At 43.3% G+C, this 24388-nt stretch overlaps 1 protein-coding gene across 1 annotated transcript in view; it reads right to left on the reverse strand.

Annotated features, from left to right (window-relative positions):
• The window catches only part of mfng (MFNG O-fucosylpeptide 3-beta-N-acetylglucosaminyltransferase), a 35932-nt gene extending 12789 nt beyond the window's left edge, over nucleotides 1–23143 (reverse strand). The window contains exons 1-4 of the mRNA XM_083971012.1: nucleotides 22432–23143; nucleotides 9065–9110; nucleotides 8505–8607; nucleotides 6624–6777 (exon numbers count right to left, since the gene is read on the reverse strand). Of these exons, the coding sequence (XP_083827138.1) occupies nucleotides 6624–6777; nucleotides 8505–8607; nucleotides 9065–9110; nucleotides 22432–22827 (699 nt within the window). The 5' untranslated portion in view covers nucleotides 22828–23143. The remainder of the gene's footprint in view (nucleotides 1–6623; nucleotides 6778–8504; nucleotides 8608–9064; nucleotides 9111–22431) is intronic.
• Between the last annotated feature and the right edge of the window lie 1245 nt (nucleotides 23144–24388).

The raw sequence follows: 24388 nt of genomic DNA on the forward strand, positions 1-24388 counted from the left end.
TTGTGCCTAAAAAGAATGTGATCTACGAAAGAGCCAAGTTCAATCAGCGTGTGCAGATGCCGGGAGAGACGGTCGATTCCTTCATCACTGCTCTATACGGATTAGCTGAACATTGCAACTATGGACAGTTACAGAAAGAGCTGATACGCGACAGGTTGGTGGTCGGGCTGAGTAATGTCTCGTTGTCAGAGAAGCTACAGCTAGACAGAGACTTAACCCTTGAAACCGCTATAGCAAAAACAAGGCAGTTCGAAGAAATTAGAAGACAGCAGTCTGACTTAAGAGGAGAAAATGGCGGTGCTAGCAAGTGCTCCAATGTTGATGCTGTGCACTCCAATATTGATGCTGTGCATGCTAAAAGCTACAGAAAACAGAAATTTCCCTCCAAGCCTCAGCCACAAGCACAGACGCCAGGCAAATACAAGCCTAATGCATGGCCACAGCAAGGTTCGAAGGCCTGTTATAGATGTGGAAAAGTGCCCTCACATGGAAAATTTGAATGCCCTGCTACAGATGCTGTATGTCACAACTGTGGCAAAAAGGGACATTATGGCAAAGTGTGCAGACACAGTGCAAGATCTCTCAATGCTGTTACTGCAGAGGACGAAGAGACTTTCTTCCTGGGAGCTGTGGATGCTGGAAAAGACCCATGGACTGTACAGCTACAAGTAAGACAGAAGAATGTTTGCTTTAAAATAGACACTGGTGCTGATGTCACCGCACTGCCAGCCGAGGTGTACCATGACATCACAGGGGGGCTTGATGTGAAGTGCCTGGCAGTGTCGACACGCCCATTGTTTGGCCCAGGTGGCAACATACTTTCTGTCCTCGGTGTAGCCAAAGAAACACTGCGCAGTGGCAAAAAGACAGCCGTAGAGGACATTTATGTTGTAAAAGACCTGCACACTGCACTTTTGGGAAGGCCTGCCATAGATCAGCTTCAGCTTTTGAGCAGGATCAATAGCATCACCATGGAAACAGTGAAACACCAGTATCCGAAGCTGTGTAGTGGCTTGGGTCTTGTTCGGAGGCCATACTCCATTAAATTGAAGCCAGAGGCAGTGCCCTTCTCTCTCAATACACCACGCAGGGTTCCTCTGCCGCTTATGGGACAAGTGAAGGAGGAGATCGACCGTATGGAGAAGATGGGCGTGATCACCAAGATTGAGGAGCCGACGGATTGGTGCGCCGGGATGGTGGTGGTGCCAAAAAAAGCAGGTACTGTTCGCATTTGTGTGGATTTTACAAAGATGAATGAGTCAGTATGCAGAGAAAAATTCATCCTGCCTTCTGTTGAACACACACTGGGCATGCTAGCTGGCGCAACAGTATTCAGCAAATTAGATGCCAATATGGGTTTTTGGCAAATACCATTGACAAAAGAGTCTGCCAAATACACCACCTTCATCACGCCTTTTGGGCGCTACTATTTTAACCGCCTCCCCTTCGGCATAGCCTCCGCCCCAGAGCACTTTCAAAGAATGATGATGACAGAAGTGACCGGTGGCCTGGAGGGAGTACTGTGTCACATGGATGACATCCTTGTCTGGGGACAGACCCAGGACGAGCATGATATGCGGCTACATGCGGTGCTGGAGAAGGCACAGAAGGCCGGCATTACGCTTAACATGGAGAAATGTGAGCTCACACGCCACACAGTCAAATTCCTGGGTCATGTGATTTCGGCAGATGGAGTGAAGCCAGATCCAGACAAGACAAGGGCTGTTCAAGAGATGGATGCACCCAAAAACGTCAGCGAAGTCAGGAGCTTTTTGGGCATGGTTAATCAGCTGGGCCGCTTCTTGCCTAACCTGGCTGAAAAAGACAAGGTGCTGAGAGACCTGCTGTCAAAGAAGAACCACTGGTACTGGGGGACAGAGCAGCAGGCCGCCTTTGATCGTTTAAAAAAAGAGCTGTCATCCACACCAGTGCTCGCACTATACAACCCAAACAGTGCATTAAAGATCTCTGCTGATGCCTCTTCATTTGGCCTGGGGGCAGTCCTGCTGCAGAAGAGTGACACCAGGTGGTCACCTGTGGCATATGCGTCCAGGTCAATGACGCCTACTGAGCAGCGTTACGCTCAAGTAGAGAAGGAGGCATTGGCTGCAACGTGGGCTTGTGAAAGATTCAGCTGTTTCATCCTGGGAAGACCATTCGAGCTGGAAACTGACCACAAGCCGTTGGTGAGTCTGCTTGGAGGGAAGGCTTTGGATGACCTCCCGCCAAGAATCCAAAGATTTAGGATGCGACTTATGAGGTACAACTATACAGTCAATCACGTTCCTGGCAAAAACCTGTGGACAGCCGACACCTTATCCCGTGCTCCTCTGAGGGCCGCAGGAACGCACACTGATAAAAGCTTACTAGAGGACACCAACATCTATGTAGACACTGTCGTCAGCAACATTCCTGTCGGTGGAGATTATCTGAGCAGCCTACGTGAGCACCTGAAAACAGACAGCACATGCTCTGCACTGATGGAGTACTGCACAGGTGGCTGGCCAGACAAAAGTCAACTGCAGGGAGTGCTGAGACATTACTGGGCTGATAGAGCAGTGCTAACTGTGCACGACGGACTGCTGCTGCGGGGCACAAGACTCGTCATCCCGTCAGCGTTACAAGGTGATGTGCTGCGGAGACTACATGAGGGTCACCTGGGGGTGACAAAGTGCAGGGGCCGGGCCAAACAGACAGTATGGTGGCCAGGGCTCAGCAGCCAGCTGAACGACATGGTGCTGAAATGTAGAACCTGCATTCAAGAGAGAAGGAACGTCAAAGAGCCACTGATGCCAACGGAGATGCCAGACAGGCCTTGGCAAACCTTGGGAGCTGACCTGTTCACATTGAAAGGCAAGACCTATCTACTAGTAGTAGATTATTTCTCAAGGTATGTGGAAATTGCATTGCTGTCACCCACAAGGTCCACAGATGTGGTGTTGCACCTGAAATCCATGTTTTCTCGTCATGGCATCTGCGAAATTTTGAAAAGTGACAATGGGCCTCAGTTCTCAGGTGGCAACTTTAAAGCCTTTGCAGCAGAGTATGGCTTTGTGCATATCACCAGCAGCCCCAAGTTTCCTCAGAGTAATGGGGAAGCGGAGCGTGCTGTTCAAACTGTGAAGAATCTGCTAACTAAGGCATCAGATCCGTATCTTGCTTTGCTGGCCTACAGAGCAACCCCTCTACAGAACGGCTATAGCCCAGCCGAGCTGTTGATGGGCCGCCGCCTCCGCACTACAGTCCCTGCCCTCCCAACCCTGCTGAATCCAGTTTTGCCTGACTACAACGTGCTGGAGGCCAAAGAGAGGGAGAAGAGGAGGAACGATGCTAAATCATTTGACAAGAGACACGGCACGAGAAACCTGGAGCCACTCATACCTGGAGAGGATGTGTGGATAACCGATGCACGAGTCCAGGGCACAGTACTATCTACACACGAAACCCCTCGCTCTTACATCATCCAGGGGCCTCAGGGCACACTGAGGAGGAACCGGCATCACTTGGTGCCACTGCAGACCAACAGTGGGGTGGTCGAGGCTGATGAGCCACCGGTAGGAGAAGATCTGCCTACACCAGAGCCAGCTCCACCAACGACCCAATCACCCAGCAGAGAGGGCCCCACCACAGAGACTGTGCGAACCAGGTGTGGGAGAGAGGTTAGAATGCCGCAGAGACTGGACATATGACATATTGATTCCATGTGAAAAAAAAAAAAAAAAAAAGAGAGTGAAATGTGATTGTGAAATTGTTCTGCTTTGCTGTTTACATTTATCTGGAACCTGAGAGTTTAAGTTCTGAAGTGCACAACCTGTTAAAGTAATAGTTCACAGTGCGGTAATGTGTAAAGTATTATTCTTATTTTGCATGCTTGACACAGGGACAGATCAGGGACAGGTCTTCCAGCAAAAGGGCAGAATAAACCCCTTAAGACCTGCAGAGACAAAGGTAGTCCACCCTTTGTTCTCACAGAAAGGGAGATGTGGTATTGTTATAATAGTGTTCAGTGCCTTTAAGAAGGGGGAGTGACGTCAGTACTGTGTTGTGAGCCCGGGGCATTGTGGGATACATGCTAGCGGAGTGCCGTTGTATCAGAGAATACATCCGTGTTGTTGTACTGCCGAGTTGCTGAATAAAGCCAGACTCCGAATACGTCGTTGTACGAACCTTATGTGAATAACAAGACAGTAATGAACTGTAATGACTGGGTAGGTTTAGACTCAAAAACTACCTGATTACTTCCTTTAGGTTTCACGATCCTTTTTTGTTAAGGTGGTCGTAACATAAAGCGGCTTTGCTCCTGTCATAATCACTTTGTCCACTAGAGGTCGCCTAACGACAGAGCGTAACTATGGGTCATTTGGCCCTTTTCCACTACACAGTTACAGCTCTACACAGCTTGACTCGGCTCGACTCGACTTGGTTTAGGTAATTTTCCGTTACTTCGGTTGGCTACTTTCAGTACTTCATGGTACCTCTTCAACGTGGGTTTGGTCGCCACAGCATGGCTGAAAGAATGACAACAGTGGGCGCTATTGTTGGTGTGTTTTTAGAAATAGCGGTAGGTTTGATTCTTGTGTTGGTGCGTTCAAGACGCGTTTTGAAGCCATAAGTCACGACTTCAAGTCACGACTCACGACTTTGTAGTGTTCCAGGCAACCCGTAACTCGTGTTTTTCCAACCTGTTACCCGTGAAAATTCACTAAAACGGCCGACCCGTGAACTTGTACCAGATCAAACTGGTGCGAGTTCACAGGTCGGAAAAACACGAGTTACGGGCTGCCTGGAACGCACCATTAGAAGAAGGGTCAAAGATCCGCAAAGTCCAGATTGAGTGATTCACTTTAAAAGGCTTCTAAAACGCCAACACACTGCTCAGTAGTTTTTACAACTTTTCAAAATGGCAAATTATTGAATCTATTTTCAGGATGATTGTGAAAACACCAACCAAAACACATGATCATGTTTCACAGTAATCCACTCGCATGTACTTTACGTGATTGGCAGAATCTTATTGGATGCCTCGTTACCAGGTACAACATGTATGATGTTCTACTGTATGTTATCTTCTCCGCTTAGGAGTAGAGATGGGCTGGCTCCATGGTGAGTCATTAAAGGTATATTTAAAGATGACATTGGAGTAAATGGTGTTTTGTTCAATGTAAGAAAAAGGGCCAATGACCAGGAGTTGGAGCAGTGAATCCAGTCAAAGGCTGCAAGGACGGGCTTTGGTTTGGTTGAAGAGGTGATTAATTCTCACATTGCTGCACTGGAAAAGAGCGGAGGTGGAAGAGGAGTAAGGAAATCAGGAAACAAAGACAGAATGCAGGGAGGAAGGATGCAAAGGAACAAATAGGCAAAGGAGCGACGCAGCGACGGAGGGATTCATGAGAGTCAGTGAGCTGCTGACAGCAGGTCTGTCACGACTGGATGAAAGAAACAGGTAATCAGTGACAAGAAAGAAGCATGAAGGAGGGAAGGAAGGAATTCAAGATGGGAAAAAAAAGAGATAAAGAATCCGAACTGGGAAGAAAAAAGAGAAAAAAATATCTGCAGTCACGTCCAAGACAGTAATGTATCTCAGAGGGGTCACGCTGCCTTAAGGAGTTATCGGCCCACATGAATTAAAGTCCGTCAGGTTTCAGGGGAGTTATAAAGCGCTGTGGTGTGAAAGCTGTTTCCAACGCTGCCAAGAGGAAAACGCTGAAAACCGACACATTTGAGCCGTTGAGTCCAATCACAGACCTCAGTGTTCGTAACTAAACACTAAACCTTTTTACCACCAGTAACTTCTTTATCCTCCTATATTCTCGAGTCTCGCTGTCTTTGTGTGGGAATTTATGCCTATTTCCTATTCACTATTTCCGAATCACACTATTACAGTTTTAATAAGTAACTTTTTCTAATTAAAATGTCAAAAATGTACAAGAAAACTTTGCCGACATCAGATTTATGTACTTTGATTATTCCAAATGTTTCCGTCATTTCTCAAACCTAGAGTACCGTGTGTTTTTAATCATGCAGTCCTTTTCATTAGGTTGTCTGAAACGTGGTAAAAGTTATATTTTAATCCATCTTTAAGATGCATCTTTCATTTTTTTACACTTTGGTTTTAATCGGATCAAAGATTGTACTCATTTAGCGTAAGAATCTTGAGTTATCTGCAGATCCCAGCCCCTCTGAGACGTCCTGTATCCATGAAACAGCATCGATGAATCAACAACTTTTAAAGCTGAGCTGCTTTTCTCAGTGTCTCTACTGGGTCTTACCGCCCTTCATTTGTTATGGAGAAGGAGGACACCTTTGTAGATAATTCAGCTCTTGATATAACCTTCCTGATGTCTGCTTCAAAGGTTAAATAATCTAAACAAGGACTGGCGGCAGCCTCGGTTTCCAACTCTTCCCTAACGTACTGTGTCCACCTTCCAGTTGCTGGTAAAACACACAACTTTAAATGCGAAATTGTTGACAGCAATTGTGTTAAATACAGAAACTCCCATAATCTCACTCTCACTCTCTACTTTGCCAATCTGTATCTTTTGTAATTGTTTCAATTTACATAATAAAACCTTTCCAAACGTGTATCTGTCTGTAAAAGTCAAAGACTGAGTGTGGTTGGGTACCGTGGCGTTTCCCTCCAGGAGTTCGTGAGCAGTGATTGGCTTGTCCAGACTCGGTTTGCCCACGTAGATGTCGCCGCCCTGGGGGAAGGCAGAGAGCAGAGAGAGGAGGGTCTCTGGAATCACGTAGTTGTCATCGTCCACATGGCAGAACCACCTGAAGAAACAAACAAAACCATTCAGTTAAAACACAATACAACCTCATTTTCTTTGTTTCACTTTCTCTTTCCATCAACCGACTGATTTCTGCAAAAACCTAAACCTCATTTTCCTCCCTGCGTCTTTCACTCCTGTACAGAATGAATCCATGAACCGTTCGCAAAAGACTTTAAAAGTGCCGGAGCTAAATGAGGCGTCACCGTAAACATTGACTCATAAAGAAGCCAGGAGTTTTTTTTTCCCACTTTGTTATTGTGCCTGTGTTGGCTGTTTTTATTCTGCTACACTGAATCACCTTGTACCTACAGGAAATAACAGCTCAGATCCATCACAAAACCCCACTGTTGTGAGATGTGAGATAAAACTATTCTAAAAACTCAAGGTCACTTACTGTCTTTTATGTTTTATCTGTTTGGTATCATCCTGACCTTACCGAAGTTTGAAATTTCAGCTTTGTCTTAACGAGACTTAACATAAAACCTTGACTTTAGAATAACTCCCCAAGGTTAAGGATGAATTTCTGAGACCACCTTTCCCTGACTTATCAGTTTTCCCACATGTAAAACTCAGGTATGATTATTTCTGACACTGCACCAGCTTGTGTTATGTGAAGAAAAACAACAACCCGTCACGCTGCTGTGGAAAGCTGACTGCAACCTCAGGAAACACAACTGTCGTCGTCGTCGCGCGGATTTCACTGAATCTGCCTGGACATGATGTCAAAGCTTGTCTCCAAAAACCAAAACAGACTCTTACTGCGTCCAACGGCCCAAATGACAAAAGCTGCTGGTAGCAAACTGAAGAGCTGTCTTGTTTCCTCTGCCATCCTAATGTCTGCCCGACTGCACACGGAGGCCTGCCTCCAAACACAAAGCGCCGTATGGAAACCGATGGGAAAACCGTGACCGGATATCAGCGTACGATCCAAAAAGTAAAAAAATAAAACTCAATATCTCCTTAAAGGGATAGTTCAACATTTTGGCAAACTGGTCCATTGCCATAATCCCTATAGTCATAGCAGTAGGTTCGTTACCTTTAATTGTCAGTGCAAGCTATTTTTAGAACAGCGGAGCAGAGCCGTGAGCTGCTCAGAGCTACGCTACGGAGGCTAATGGGATTTCTTGGTTTCCTCATCAAACTCATCAAATACACAATCCAACAACTCCACAACGCTCTGGTGGACAAGTTGTGACCTGCACATTCACCACGCTATGAGATAATAACAGAACGTTACCAGACAGAGTTGTTTTAGAGGTAAAAAAAATTTCAGCAAGCAGTCTCTGAATTTACCTCTAAAACAACTCTCATAGCGTGGTGAATGTGCAGGTCACAACTTGTCCACCAGAGCATTATGGAGTTGTTGGATTGTGTTTGATGAGATAAACCATTAGCCTCCGTAGCGTAGCTCTGAGCAGCTTGTGGCTCTGCTCCGCCGTTCTAAAAATAGCTTGCACCGACAATTAAAGGTAACGAACCTACTCCTAAAACTATAGGGATTCTGTTTGCCAAAATGTTGAACTATCCCTTTAAAATATTGCCATTAAAACAAGCTAAACTGTAGAAATGCTCACCTACTGTATGCTATGGTTATTCACTGTGTTCGCCCCACATCTGCTGCTGTTACAGCCCCGCGTTTCCCCACAGCGATCATTAATGTCTGCAATCTTAATCCGATCTTTAAATCCACGGTGGGCAGCATGATAGGCGGACCTTAATCTGCCTCACCTCTTGTCTGAGGCCATGAAGGTGTCGTACTCAGCCGACATCTTGCAGGACAGGGCCTGCTGACTGTGATCTGACTGGCAGCCTGTTACCACCATGTTATAACCTGGACACAAAGACACAGAGAGAGAGAGAATGAGAGGGAGATAAAATCATTTTCACAGTTGGATGCTCTCAGGTACTGATCACAGTGCCCTTTTGTTTATTTTCTAAGCAAATAATTAATCTACTCATTATAATAAGAAGGTGTAAAATAGGTTTATTAGCAAGTGATATCAGCAAGAGTCAATGTAATTAAAAAAAAGAGGTGAGAGGCTGAATCTGGAGGGAGAGATGGAGGGAGCAAGAGAGAGAGAATAATTGAAGGGATGGCGTTTGGTTTGGGTATAAACAAAGCTAAACACAAAGTCCTTTGGTAAATCCATAAACAAATGGTTTAAATCCCCTCTATAGATAAGATAAAAGGATTCAAATTGGGGTGAAAGCTGCTTTTTTAAGAGCCGAGCTTTGTGTACGAGGAAACTGTCATGTTAAAGTCGACCAGACTGAAGACTCGTGCTCACCTTGTGAACTCAGGTCCTCGTCCTCCGTGTCTGTGAAAATGAAGGTCTAGACAAAAACACACAAAAAACAGCAGCATTTAAATACACCAGCTTTGATTATATTGTTTTTTTTCTCCCCTCCCTCCACATCTGTAACACAACATCCTGAAAGCACCTTCATTAAGGAGCCAACACACACCAACGCACACCGTGCACCGCGGCGCACACACAGGATCAATATGGTTTTTGAATTGGGCAAATTCGGTGTGACAAAAACAAGGCTCCCCGCTGTGACCTAAAACAATGAGTCACTGCACACACACACACACACACACACACACACACACACACACACACACACACACACACACACACACAATCTAAAGTGGTCAGTAGTGCACTCTACAGCAAAGTCAATTGTTTTTAACAGATATACGAGTCGAATAAGGCTGAAGTCACGCACACGCTCACACACCCTGCTGCTGCTACAGAGATAGATAGATAGATAGATAGATAGATAGATAGATAGATAGATAGATAGATAGATAGATAGATAGATAGATAGATAGATAGATAGATAGATAGATAGATAGATCTTTGCAGTACAATGCTGACCTCTGGTGGTGACAATTCGTAAAAACCACTTGACCATCAAAGCTCACAGAGCAGCAAATTTATTATCTTTTTACTTTTCTTTCCAATACTCCCTTCAAATTAAGTCTGTATTTATCGAACTGAGTCCGGAAAATGTAATTAAAAACATATATCTTTCTTTCTTTCTTCGAACCAAGCACAAAATTAACCTTTTAAAAATATCTAAGAGTTTCCACAGCCAGCCGGGGCCCTGTTGGCTGCGCCAGCTTTCATCCTGCAGACATAGAAGATTAAAATCCATGTGGTGTGTGTGAGTCACCGGGACCAGCGGGGAGGGAGGGAGGTTCGTACCGGGGGATTTGAACAAACAACCCCTGCGTTACACTCCATCACCGCAGCCCCTCAGGCCGAACCGTGCGGCGTGTTCGACTTTCTTGGCCAGGCCCGGCACTAAATAACCTCAGAGTAGGACAAATCACCCCAATAGATAAACACGGACCATAGCTCATGCTTTATTTAACTCCTGGAAATGTTAATGCGTGTGTGTGTCCCCAAGTTTTTGGCTAGCGTGCAAAATGTTGCAGACATAATACCTCAAGAAACTATAAACAAGCTGCTGTCTACAGTGTCTACGAAATACAGGCCCACATTGCACTGATATCAGCAATGAGAGGGTCATTTCTCATTTCTGAGCAGGTATTTTGTTTGCTATAAGGTGATCTAGGGTGTAGAGGAACCCAAAACAGGAGGAAAAACTGTTCATTTTGAAATGCGACATAAAATATTCAAATTCAAAGCACGAGATAAAAGTACAAATCACAGCATTACCGGTGCATTTAAAATGACAGCAGTTGAATTTAGAAAAAAAATTATTGCAGCAGAAATGTGTTTTGAAATGTCATGAAAATGTCAACTTGATATGTAGTGAATTAGAAATGTGTGGGACGTGGAAAATATGAAGGCAAGAGATGAGACTTGACCCAGGCACGCACAAGAGTGTGTGTGTGTGTGTGTGTGTGTGTGTGTGTGTGTGTGTGTGTGTGTGTGTGTGTGTGTGTGTGTGTGTGTGTGTGTGTGTGTGTGTGTGTGTGTGTGTGTGTGGGTGTGTTTTAAGGAGATACAGATAGCAGCAGCGGAGATGGTCGTGGAAAAGCGTGAAGAGATCAGCGTGTGAAACTGAATTTCCCACCATAGAGAGGCACTGGGGGGATGATATGTGTGTCAGCATACACATCTATCAGTCTGTGTGTGTCTGTGTGTGTACATGTATCTCTATCTTTGTGAGGACCAGTTTGAATATAGACCATAAAGGGATAGTTCAACATTTTGGCAAATTGGCCCATTGCCATAATCCCTATAGTCATAGCAGTAGGTTCATTGGTGCAAGCTGTTTTTAGAACGGCGGAGCAGAGCTGTGAGCTGTTCAGAGCTACGCTACGGAGGCTAATGGGATTTCTTGGTTTCCCTCATCAAACTCATCAAATACACAATCCAACAACTCCAAAACACTCTGGTTGTGACCTGCACATTCACCACGCTATGAGATAATAACAGAACGTTACCAGACAGAGTTGTTTTAGAGGTAAATACAGAGACTGCTTGATGAAAAACTGTCCCTGAAGGCAACGCGCATCAGCTGTTTTGCATGAATTTGCCTCTAAAACAACTCTGTCTCGTAACGTTCTGTTATTATCTCATAGCGTGGTGAATGTGCAGGTCACAACTTGTCCACCAGAGCGTTTTGGAGTTGTTGGATTGTGTATTTGATGAGTTTGATGAAGGAAACTAAGAAATCCCATTAGCCCCCATAGCTCTGAGCAGCTCACGGCTCTGCTCCACCGTTCTAAAAATAGCTTGCATCAATAATTAAAGGTAACAAACCTACTGCTATGACTATAGGGATTATGGCAATAGGCCAATTTGCCAAAATGTTGAACTATCCCTTTAAGGAGACCTCACATCTAGTGACCAAAATTCAACATCAGGATAATGTGTAATGCCAATATGATATCTGGATGGTTTCAAGTTGTGTTGTTGAAGAACCAAAATTCAGTGCCTGTTTTTTCTATTGTTACTTTCAGGGCCACTTAATGCATCATCCCATTGGAGAGAGAAAAGGGGATCGACGTGCAGCAAATGGTCTCTCCTACAAACGTCTGGTAATGAGCACAATCCAACATCTGTTAAAAGTCGCAGCGTTAATTAGCTACCTTCGGGTTTTGACGTCAACCAGATTTTTATTTCCAAACAAAAACTGAACATCTGTCTGACATGTTTTCTGTACTGTTCTAACTGTATTTTATTGTTTTATTGTGTTGTATTGATGTTTGATGTTTGATTTTCTGTGATCTCTGTATGCTACAGGGCATCCTTGAAAAAGAGAGCTCTCTCTCAATGGATCTACCCTGTTAAAATAAAGGTTAAATAAATAAAATTAAAGTTGTTAAGAGTCCAACATATTTCTGATGTTACATTGATGTTGCCTGGATAAGTGGGGACATCTTGGTCCCTAGCTCCTCACAAAGCTTTAAAGGCACCGTCTGCAGTGGTGATCCTAGATTTTGAGGGGCCCCAAGAGCCCATATATGAACCCCCCACCGCCAATACTGGCAAGGGAGGTGCTACAATTTACAGATGCCACACATGCAGGCAGTAGGCAGGTGCTAGCTACACACAGCCCTATAACCAAACTAGAAGATGGTTTGATGCAGCAGAAAGTTTAAGGAGGTTTACGGTTGTCAATGCAAGTTGTGTAAGTATCATTGGTCAATGGGCAGCCCTTTAATTCTTCAGTGCCCAAACCATTTGCCTGGTTTGCCTCTTCTGACAGTGTAACTCTGGATGTTTGATGGTGTAGACTTAGTTTTTAAGGAGTCAGTGTAGTGTTAGATTTAGGTTATGGGTTGGGGATTTAGTCGTGATGGTTAAAGTTAATGTTTGGGTTGTCTGACGTAGGGGTTGTGTGAGTTTCTTTATCCTTTGTCATTGTATTACTTTGTAGGACTATGGAAGTTCAGTGGTTTGGAACGTGCAGTGGCAAAGTAAAAGGCTGTCTGACGGCAAGACAAAGCCGTGAAAGTACTCAAAATATAGCATGTACTTAAACGGATATTGGGTTTTTGAGGTGGACGTTTTTTAAGCAGCTAACAGGTCGTCTCCATCCTCGGCAGCACATCACTCCTCCTTCTGTACTGGCACTCCTGGGAGCGCAGTGCCTCAAATCTACTGCAGGTAATACGCTGACTTTAGATAAGTACCTCATACAACCCCGCGTCAAATAACTCAAACTATCATTTTAAGGTTTGGGTGAGGGGCAAGGGAATGCATTATGTCAATGGGTGTCCTCACAAAGATAGAGGAACGAGTGCGTGTAGACATTAAAGTGACTAATCTCCATAATATTCTCTTCTCGCTGCACTCGGAAAGAAAGGCTGCATCCATTTAAGCACACTGTTTTACTGTACCAACCCCAGTTCATCCATCAACTCTTAATGGTCCCCCCCCCCCTCCCTCTGTGTCCTGCAGTGCCATCAAACAACTTCTAAATCTTCGCTCTGGTCATTTTAATACCAATCAAACCCCTTCTTCTCTTCCCCACTTGTTTTCCCGAAGGTCTTTTTTATGCCTTCGTCCATCCCTGCTTCTTATCCCATTCTCAGTGAAGCAGGAGGAGGCGTAATGAGATACCTGGATCAATCCTCCTCTCTGCTGTCACTACAACTACAACAGCCACCACCGCTGCCACCATCTACCCCAGTAAAAAACCCCACGAGAAAGAGCCGCCATCACGATTAGTTTCCTCCTCCTTCAGTCGTAACTCAAACTAAACTACCTGCCCTGAAATCAGTCAACCTGGGTCGCGGAACAAAAAAAAATGCCAGAGTGTCGCCTCGCAGTGGCTCATAAACAGGGTTTGAGAGGACGTTTTACTGAGGTCAGGCAGGGATGCATAAATCTCACCTTGTTTTTCACGTTGTTAAAGGGCTATTAAGTAAGATTTGTGCTGCTCCATAGCACAAAATGACTGTAATATATCGAGATAAGGGTTTTGATCTATACTTTAGCGATTCCTTGGCTGCATGATGGGGAATCTGGCTTTCAGATTCATTCATTTGGACCTTCACTATGCGAGGTAGCCCAAGGGACACCGCACACAGGGTAATTGAGGGGTAGAGAGGAAAATGTTTCATGTAGATTTATCTGGCTGCTTCTCAGACCGGACCCAACAATCACAATATTTTATTTAATGCCACGTTATATGTCAAAGTAGGAAGGAATGGAGAGATATTGGGGGGATGGATGGATGGATGGATGGATGGATGGATGGATGGATGGATGGATGGATGGATGGATGGATGGATGGATGGATGGATGGATGGATGGATGGATGGATGGATGGATAAATAGCAATGAATATCAGGCTAGAGAGCTGGTTAGTAGGGATGGGTACCGAAATTCAGTACTTTTTTGGTACCGACCGAATTCCCACCAAAGTACCGAGTATCGATTCACGTAAAGTCAATCGGTACCACATTTCGGTACCTGAACGCACCTTCGTCGTGCGTCAGCAAGAGTGCAGTATGCATGAGCACCGCACACTCACGCCCGCCCCCTTCTCTCTCTCTACCCCCCCCCCACTGGGAGGGGCCCATTTCTATTTCTAAAGGTAAGCCTGGCCACACCTGTATCGACGATCCTCAGGGCCACCAGAGCAAATTGAACCATATTAGAAAAACAAATTACCTCCTCATCAGCTTCAACTATGTACTTGTATTTCATGCTAATTAGCAAGCTGAATTAAAGGGATAGTTCACCCAAAATTGAAATTTCAATCATTATCTACTCACCCTCATGTCGACTAAGGGCTGGGAGAAGTTTAAGAGTCCTCCGTGCCTTCTCGGAGTTACAGCGAATGAATATCAGGCTAGAGAGCTGGTTAGTAGGGATGGGTACTGAAATTCGGTACTTTTTTGGTACCGACCGAATTCCCACCAAAGTACCGAGTATCGATTCACGTAAAGTCAATCGGTACCTCATTTAGGTACCTGAACGCACCTTCGTCGTGCGTCAGCAAGAGTGCAGTATGCATGAGCACCGCACACTCACGCCCGCCCCCCTTCTCTCTCTCTACCCCCCCCCCCCCCCCCTCCCTCCTCTCTCTCTTCCTCCCTCTCTTTCTCTCTGAAATGAGACGCGGAGAAGCGGTAGCGCCACTACCTGAAAAACAGCCGTCCGTCATTTAACGTGAAGAACGGACTGTTGTGACAATCCGTACCGAAGCGGTCCGGTCCCGAGTCCCGCTTCTCATCACAGCGGCGCCATTCAAGTCCTCGTCACGTAATGAGAGCAGAGCACATGTAAACGAGGATGAAGTCTCCCACTCTCCTCTCGTCAAAACGTGAAGTCCACATGTTGCAGAGTTTGCACTGCAGTTTCAGTTGTTTTTTTTTATTTGACAAAGTTTCACACAGAGCTTTCTGATGGCTGTAGGAGTCTCTCCATGTTTCTCCTTTCCCCACAGTAAAAACTGACATTTTTTCAGACAAGACGATAGTCTCATAAACTTTTTTTTTTTTTTTCATTGAATGACTATTCCATTATATGAAAATCATTGCCCATCCCTAAAACATAAAATAATATTAAAGGTGGGGGGTTGAGATGTTGTTAAGAGGTAAATATTAAAATTTTAGACATTTTTATTTTTATTTTTTTTAATTACCACACACAAAAAGTACCGAAAACAGGTACCGATTGGTACCGAGTATCGGTTCCCAGGTACCGAGTATCGATACCGTATCGATTCAAATGCGAAAGGTACCCATCCCTACTGGTTAGTGAGGGATAACTAGCAAGATAGGCTACTTATCTAGCAAGATATATAGACAGTCAGACTTGATGCTTAGCTAAGTTGGCTTCTAAAACAGCTCTTGGAAATAAAGCAAATCTGCATGTTTCCCAAAATGTAGCTACAACTATTCCTTCAAGCTACTAACCCAGCTAATTAGCAGTAAGACAGCTATCAACATAGACAAATAGTAACCAAGGTAGTTAGCGAGAGATGACAAGACAAGTAGATAGACCGATAGACAGACTGACACTTGAGAGCCTCCCATTACAGCCATTTCAAACCAAAAACTGACAAGTATTGATTCAAGCTTTTTAAACTCCTGATGAGCTTTCAGGTTCAATAAATATCTGCTCCATCAGTGTTGGTCCTGTGAGGCCAAACACAAGCCGCTCTACCACACTGACATCTAAGAAACACAGCCAGGGGAGCAATAACTCTTGTGTTGAATGAAAATGTCTTGACACTTTAAACTTTAAACACTTTATTAGAATTATTCCAGCTGATACTGAACTGGGTTTTCACAAGTCAGATAGGACTGCATGCTCATCTGTGGTAAATTAAAGTATGGTGGATTAGTGCCTGTGAGCATGAATCCCATGGATTATTTTGATGATCTACCAATTTTTTCCATAGCGCCACCACCAGGACAAGGTTTCTACCAAGGATGGAAGATGGATTTGCAAAGAATTTTGTGCCGACATTTGCGGTTCCAAGTTAATGCATCTTAGTGACTTTGATCATCTTTTAACTTTCTAGTGCTACCATTCAATTTTCAACCACTCAACCCAAAAACTCAAAATCTTTCCAAGAATATTTGTCTTGTTTCTTGTCAAAATGTCTAAATTTGAGTCAAAACTAATCTCTTTCCACTTAAAATAATGAACTTGTTTTTGGATTTGGACTCACTTGTTTCAAACTAATTTTCTATTGAAATAAGTAGAAAAATCTTCCAGTGAAAGCAAGTTTTTTTGTGCTTGTAATATCGAAGAAAAACTTGATCCACTATCAGATTTTTTCTACTTATTTCAAGTGAAAATATGCTTGGAAAAAAGTTTTTTAAAAAGTGTCTAAAAACAAGCTACTTTTTAAAGTGATGAGTCTTATTTTAAGTATACTAATTAGATTTGTTTTGACTAGAAATTACATTTTGACTAGAAATAAGACAAATATTCTTGGTAAGATTTTGAGTTGTAGGGACGGGTCACAGCGGCATCAGGCCAAACAAGTTAGCCCAGACTTCTTTCTCGCCGGCAATAATTTAGCTACAATCGTCTGACACGTTCTAGCGCTGTGTTAGGTTCCCCCTGAAGTTGCAGGACAGCTGGACTGCACCACATCCACTGGGAGGGGTCCATTTCTATTTCTAAAGGTAAGCCTGGCCACACTTGTATCAACGATCCTCAGTGTCACCACCAGAGCAAATTGAACCATATTAGAAAAACGAAATTACCTCCTCATCAGCTTCAGCTATGTACTATTTGTATTTAATGCTAATTAGCAAGCTGAATTAAAGGGATAGTTCACTCAAAATTGAAATTTCTGGGAGAAGTTTCAGAGTTATCCGTGGCTTCTCTGAGTTACAGCGGGGCTCCGTGCAGCACTGCATGTCCATATGACGGTTGAGAACGGAGCTCACTTTTCTTCGTCCAAAAAGACACACCAAAAAACATCCAAATACCTCCATGCTGCTCGTCTGTAATGTCCCTCTTGTATTGAAGCCCCAACATGAGAAATTGTTCCGAAAAAAATTAAATAAGTCTGTGTTTTAAGCTTGTTTGTAGCGGAAGCTCCCAGTGTCTCAGTTCACTGCTTTGCCTGTGTCTGTGCAAATTTCGTGCGATTTACATTGACACCCAGTTCACGGCTCCGCAAATCGCGCAAGATTCTGGCAGAGCAACACTGGGAGCTTCCGCTACAAGCAAGCTTAGAATACAGACTTATTTAATTTTTTTGGAACAATTTCTCATGTTGTATTGGGGCTTCAATACAAGAGGGACATTACAGACGAGCACTATGGAGGTATTTGGTGTGTCTTTTTGGACGAAGAAAAGCACCGTCATATGGCAGTGCAGTGCTGCGCCGAGCCCCCCTGTAACTCCGAGAAGGCACGGAGGACTCTGAAACTTCTCCCAACCCTTGGTCGACATGAGGGTGATAATGAGTGAAATTTCAATTTTGAGTGAACTATCCCTTTAAGATCGTAAACATAGTAAAACTGCTAAACATCATCGTGTTAGCAGCAGGGCCGTTGTATAGGGGAGAAAGGTGATGATAATTCTAGGGGCCCAGCGCCCAGTGGGGCCCATAAAAAAACCCCAGTAGTCTAATATTTGTATGACTGATTTATTCTGCGTAAGACCCTGACTAATACTCATAGTACACTGTAAAAACTCAACATCTTTCCAAGAATGTTTGTCTTATTTCTTGTCAAAATGTCTCATTTCAAGTAAAAACTAACCTCTTTACACTTAAAATAAGACTCATCACCTAAAAATTTACTTGTTTTTAGATCATTTTCACTTGTTTCAAACGAATTTTCACTTGAAATAAGTAGAAAAATCTGCCAGTGAAAGCAAGTTTTTTGTGCTTGTAATAAGGAAGAAAAACTTGCTCCACTGTCAGATTTTTTCGACTTATTTCAAGTGAAAATCTGCTTGAAAGAAGTAAAAAGTGTCTAAAAACAAGCTACTTTTAATATGATGTGTCTTATTTTAAGTATAATGAGATTTGTTTTGACTAGAAATGACATTTTGATTAGAAATAGGACAAATATTCTTGGTAAGATACTTGAGTTTTTGCAGTGTAATGCTGCATTAGTATCAAAACAAACGATAATACATAAAAAACGATAATACGTAGTCTAAGAAGAAAAAAAAGGAAAAGTTAGGGGGAGGGGCCCACTTTAGTATTCTTTAAGGGGGCCCAGAATTCCTAGCAACGGCCCTGGTTAGCAGCACAGTACAGTCACTGTCTGCGTCTGGTCAGAGATCTGTTAACGTGGCTCCGTCAGCTCTGGTTCCTCTTCCTTCCTCTAGCGATCACACCTAACCACCACCAAAAACTTCTCTGCTTCAGCGCTGCTGTTTCCGGCTCTAAGGCGACTACATTAGCAACACAGTGTTCAGTGAGAGTCGCCACCAAGCTGGTTAGAAGTGAAGTGACTATGTGAGTGTGTGTGTGTGTGTGTGTGTGTGTGTGGTGGTGGGGGGGGAGTGGGGGTGGGGTTGAAGTGAGGTTCAGCCTGTTCTGTCTCTCCACTTCCTGTTCTGTGACCAGCTTCCGGTTCAGTATTGTTAACATAGTCTCCACATGGCGGCTGCTTCCCCTCGGCCCAGACAACCTGCCTGCACAGCTTCCTGTGTCAGCGCGTGTGTGTGTGTGTGTGTGTGTGTTTTCTCATCTATACTCGCATCTTTGTGTGTCCACGTCCCGATGCACGTATAGGCTATATATAAGTGGATCTGTTTTGCTTTTTTTGTGGGCCGAGCAGTCTTGTCTCTCGTGTTGCTTTTGCACGAAAAAGAGGAAGAAACTGACGGTATCTTCCTCTTTCGCTCATAACGAAGGCCTCGATTTTAAATGAGCACTTCTCTAAAAAGTCTGAGGCGGAGAACAAGACGTAAACTGCTCTTCTGTGTCACTTATTTCTCAAAAGAAAACAAACTAAACAAGGTTTATTAAATATTCATCATGACTCATTTTCTAATTAATGTGCACCTAAGTTTTTTATGAAGACAAAGCTAAAACTGATGTAGTCTGCTACAACAGGTCTGTAATCCATGAAGGTTATATTGAGGCTGTTGAAGAGGAATTCACTCAACAGGTTGCTTTGTAATGATTTGAAAGTGGTGGACAAAATAACAGAAACACCAGTCAATGTGCAGTTGAACAGTATAACAAACTACACCCTCCAAACTGATCATTATATTATATTTATAACAGGACTATACTGTGTTATTTGGCTGTTCCTATAACCTGACACTTGTCTGTGTATTTACTCTTCCACTGTTGGTGACAGAATAAGCTGTGTGCTGTGTCTTGTATCAGTCCTGTCCATCCATCCTATATGATTTATGAGCCTCGTCTCGAACTCTGAGACTCCTGGTAAAGTGTCATGTTTTATTTATTTAATTTATTTATTTAACCTTTATTTACCCAGGTAAGCGATTAAGAACAATTTCTTATTTACAAATGCAGCCTCATGTAGGCTACAGTATGTGTGACAATGTCTCTCTGCAAGACAACAAGAGTATGTGTGTGTGTAGATTTTTATTAATTGGACTATAAAGGAAGTCAAAGAGTAGTATTGTGGTCGAGACCACCTAACCCGAGACTGAGTCAAGACCAAGACCAGAGCATATCAAGACATTGACTATATGACTATATTTAGTACCAGAACTGATAATAACCTAATTATTAGGTATAATACATTATATAATGTGGCTAAAAGACTTCCTGAGAAGATAATTTCATATAAAATCTAAACCATATTATTTAAAACAAAGTTTGGATTAAACAGAAGAACACAGCACAGAACCTGCTGAAGTCTCATGAGCATGTACTAGAACAATTTTAATTGTCTTAAAGTTATTGAATTACATTATATAAACCAAAGTGAGATAGTGACAGAGAGACATTTGCGGTTTAAAAAAAAAGAAGAAAAAAAGCTGTCACTGCAGCTGAGGTCTTGAGTCCAGAGTCCAGCTCAAATGAGACTGAGAACGAGACCTTGAATATGTCGTCGCAAGACCAGTCTCGAGTACTACAACATTATCAAAGAGGAGATGAAGAGATGGCTAAAGGAAAATCCAAATAAATGGACGTGAACAAGCTAAAAATGTGGCCATTAGTTTAGCTTAGCTTAGCATGTGCAAACTTTTCAATACGGCCTTGTTTCATCACAAAGTTACTGTAATAGTGCAACACCTACCCACCACTAACTTTCTATATCAGTTGAGGTCTTTGGTGTTTGTTCAGATTAGATTGACAAGAGATACGAGTTGAGTTAAAGGTTTTCTTGGGCAACTGGAGATTTGACACAACTGAGGAGCTGTGACCTCCAGTTTCAGGTCTTAAAGGGACAGTATGGGACTTTATTGGCTTTTTATTGACAAAAATCAAATATCGCTTTCATAAATACGTATTTCACTGAAGTGGAATCGCGCCCGCATACAAACGAGCGCTTTCTCGTACCTTAGAATGAGATGTTACAAGTCGTTACAAACATACGGGGGGGGTTCACCGAACCTTCTCTGCCATGTTGAATCGCCATGTTTTACGTTCAGTGTCACCGTGGCTGTAAGTAACCTCAAACTCGGGCCGCCGGAGCTTCTCGGCTCGGGGAGAAAGTTTTCCAGACAGCGCCTGTTAAAACTGTCACCACCGTGTAGCTAGTGTGAGGAAGGACGGAGGCACTGGTGTTGCCTTCAGGTGCAGTCAGACACCTGAATGACGCCGTGAGTGACGCCGTCGGCAAACCAACTGGATGTTATTTTACTCGACGAGAGAAAGCCGGTAAAACGTGGGTCAGGTAAACAATACGACATCACCATGACAACATATTGTCACGCCTGTATTGTTTTGCCTCGTGCTGGCGGACCGTTTGTTTACATAGAGGCTTGTTTATCCTGATACATGCAGCGTGTGTTGTTTTTCTGACTTCTGCCCGAGTTTACGCAAACGCAACAGCAAGAATACGTGCCGACATGCAACCGCACCGCTAGATGGGGGTAAATCTCACATACTGTCCCTTTAATGCTAATCTAATTGGCTGCTGTATCATCTCTGGAGTCTTTACATTAAACTAATCCCAGTGGGAACAACTACATTTTTCATTTTGGAAAAACTGATATCAAAGTCACAAAAATCTTCTCGTGAGAAAACAGGTGCATGGTCTGGTTCTTCAGTTTCAACAGCCAGTCTAACCAGGAATTTACACCTGTGGTTTCATGTTCTTTGCAATTGGATCAATAAACCAAACAACTTTTCTGTCAGGGAGGAAGTTACTTCAACACATCAGTCACAAAGATCAGTCTTGTGGCTGTGAAACAGGAAGGAAGTGGATGATTTCATGTCACCGTCTGGAGGACAGCTCGTGCCTTCTTGTCACAGGCCTAATGAGGAGTTAGACACCGGATAAAATAATGACTAGAGATGAGCTCATGAGTTCAAATCAACACTACTCTATGGATCCATAATATGAACATGTGTCTGTCTAATCTGTTTTGATTAAGACACCTTACATTCCCTCTGTCCTCTGGACTTTCCCGTTATGACCTACGTATATACTCACAAAAAGCCCTCTAGTGCAGTTCTACTAAATTCTAGTGGTTTTCTACTGGTCCAGTGGAGCTCATATATGCAGGGCCGGCCCAAGCCTCCATGGGGCCCTAAGCAAAATCTTTATTTTGGTGCCCTCCTCTATTACTGCCAATAATACTATTTCATTTTTTTTACTCTGTCATTACGAATCATCATATCCTGGCAGGTTTTTACCCATCTATGGTTTTTATTCTGAAATGGCACCAAATTCAACTAAAAGTGCAGCCTGGGGTTGATTTACATTTAATCTTCAAATTGATATAGTACTGGGATACTGAATGTCACCTATAGGTCGACTAAAAGTAACAAAATAAACCAACAGACAGAATGCATTTACTGTAAACACATCTGCTTTTTAAAAATTTTGGTTTTAAATATCCTACTACAACAGAAAAGTGCAACAACAATTTGAAATGCAACAAAAATTAAAGTTTTTTTGTTATTACGCAGTGTTTCTCTAAGGATCGACTAAAGTTACGCACTACAATTTTAAAACGTTACTTGCTTTTTTGGGGGGCCCCAATAGTCACGGGGCCCCAAGCAGGTGCTAGTTGCTTATGCCTTTAAAAAAAACAAAAAAAAACAATAACAGCTATAAACTATAACAACTTCATCATGGACTCACATGCGCCTTGGTTCTGGAGATCCATGTCTCCAAAAGCAGCGCCAGACGCGTCTCGTGGAACCTCCCGGTGGTCTTCACCGCGATGAAGATGTCCTCGTGCCTCAGCTGCGGCTCGGTGACACGTGCGACCTCAGGGACCGGGAGTCCACCGTCTCCTCCACCACCAGCAGCACTACCACTGTTGTTATTAGTACCAGCCGGCTTGTGCGCATCGTTGGCCGGGAGGATGGAGGCAGCCTGCTGGATGGCGCGGTGGTGCGCGCCGGGGGCTGGATGGTCGTGGACCACCCTGAGTCTGGGGGGGTTGCTGGTGCGTAATTGAAAATCCACGTAGAGAATGATGAAGAAGGTGAAAATCAAGACAGGAAACCTCCGCCGTATCCATCTCTTATGCATTGTAGAACAAAAAGAAGAAGAGAAAAGAAAAAGTTGTTTAGATCCCACAGTTTGGTAGAGCCATGTTCCGTTAGGTTTCCAGTTTGTTTTGGTCTAACTTCGCTTCCCCATCACCTCCTCTTCCTTCTTCACCGTTACCGTCGCTGTTCCTCATTAATTAACTCCTGATCTGTATCATTGTGGACCGTTGATCGGACTAATATTGATCTTTAAGCGAGTTGCTCATTTTAAATTTCACCTGTTATCAGCTCAGAGTCATGACGCGACTGGTTTCCGCTCATTTTCTGCGTAAACGCCGCTGTCACTATAGGATGTATTTGTGACTTGGTCATAGACGCAACTCAGCCCACCCTGTCATTACACTGTCAAGCTGCAGGCGGAATGAAATGACGGGACTTCCTGAGACAGTCTTCAAAATAAAACACCACCTTTAAATTGTACTTCCTGTTTTATTTTCACATAGTAGGTTGAAAAAAATACATAATATTATATTAAAGGAAGGTGTTGTATGGCAATGTATTATACATTTCCAATTATTTGGTTAAATAGGAAGTTTTATTTAAATATACCTTTGACATATAAAGGAGAATTAGCTGACTGAACCACATTAAGGCTATAGAGACATTGGCATATTTGTAAATAATATAAAATTGACCATACATAACTCAAGTTTAATTATAAGATATATAATGATGAAGAATAAGTGTGTATCTGCTTTGTATTTAGCTTTTGACCATATTTCATCACCCTCTTCTGCAGTGATTGTGATGCAACTTTTGATGTTCAAACTTTCCATTGATCTCGAAACTTTTTTTATCCCAACCACAAAAAACCTCTAGTTGAAACCTTCACAAGTGAAACCTTGGGTTGAGAATGTATTCTTGTATCGTCAGCTTCTTCTGCTTCCTCTTCTATCCAGCTGTCAATGATGGAGCTGAGGGTCCCAACCCTTGATTGATCAGTTGGGATTCAAAACCCCAGCTTCCCAATCCAAAGTCTATACCATTACCCACTGAACTGTTATCTTATTAATCTTTATTTGTGCATTGTCCCTGTTTTAAATAAAGAAATTCCTATTCTTATTCAGCTGACTCCTCTGACTCTCCACACTCACTCACTCATTCAGGTTGGCAGCTCCTTCATGTCAGTGGTCAGACAGAGTGAGATGACCATGTGTCTGTCTAGCTCTGTGTGTCTAACGTGTGAGTCCTGATATTAAAGGTCACGGGTTCAATTCCCATGTTGACAGAGATCATACCTTGGAAATGCTCCCCAATAGCACTCGCAAAATTTCTGAGGAGATTTTCTACTTTTTAAAAGCCCAATGGGGGGAAAAACCGTGATACCCAGCGTTCAGATTCTAGTATGTAGTTCTTGAGATCGGTCTTGGTCTCAAGACCACTTTTTTGTGGTCTCGGTCTTGTCTCAGTCTCGCAATGTCTCGGACTTGCAGAATGGTCTCCAAGGGATTTATAGCCTACAATATCCAGGCAGGCATGCTTTTTATTTGGATATCATTATTTATACGCCCCCTTCAAGTGGTACCAATCACATGCATTAT

Source organism: Trachurus trachurus (genome assembly GCF_905171665.1).
Source record: "Trachurus trachurus genome assembly, chromosome: 1".
NCBI lineage: Eukaryota > Metazoa > Chordata > Actinopteri > Carangiformes > Carangidae > Trachurus > Trachurus trachurus.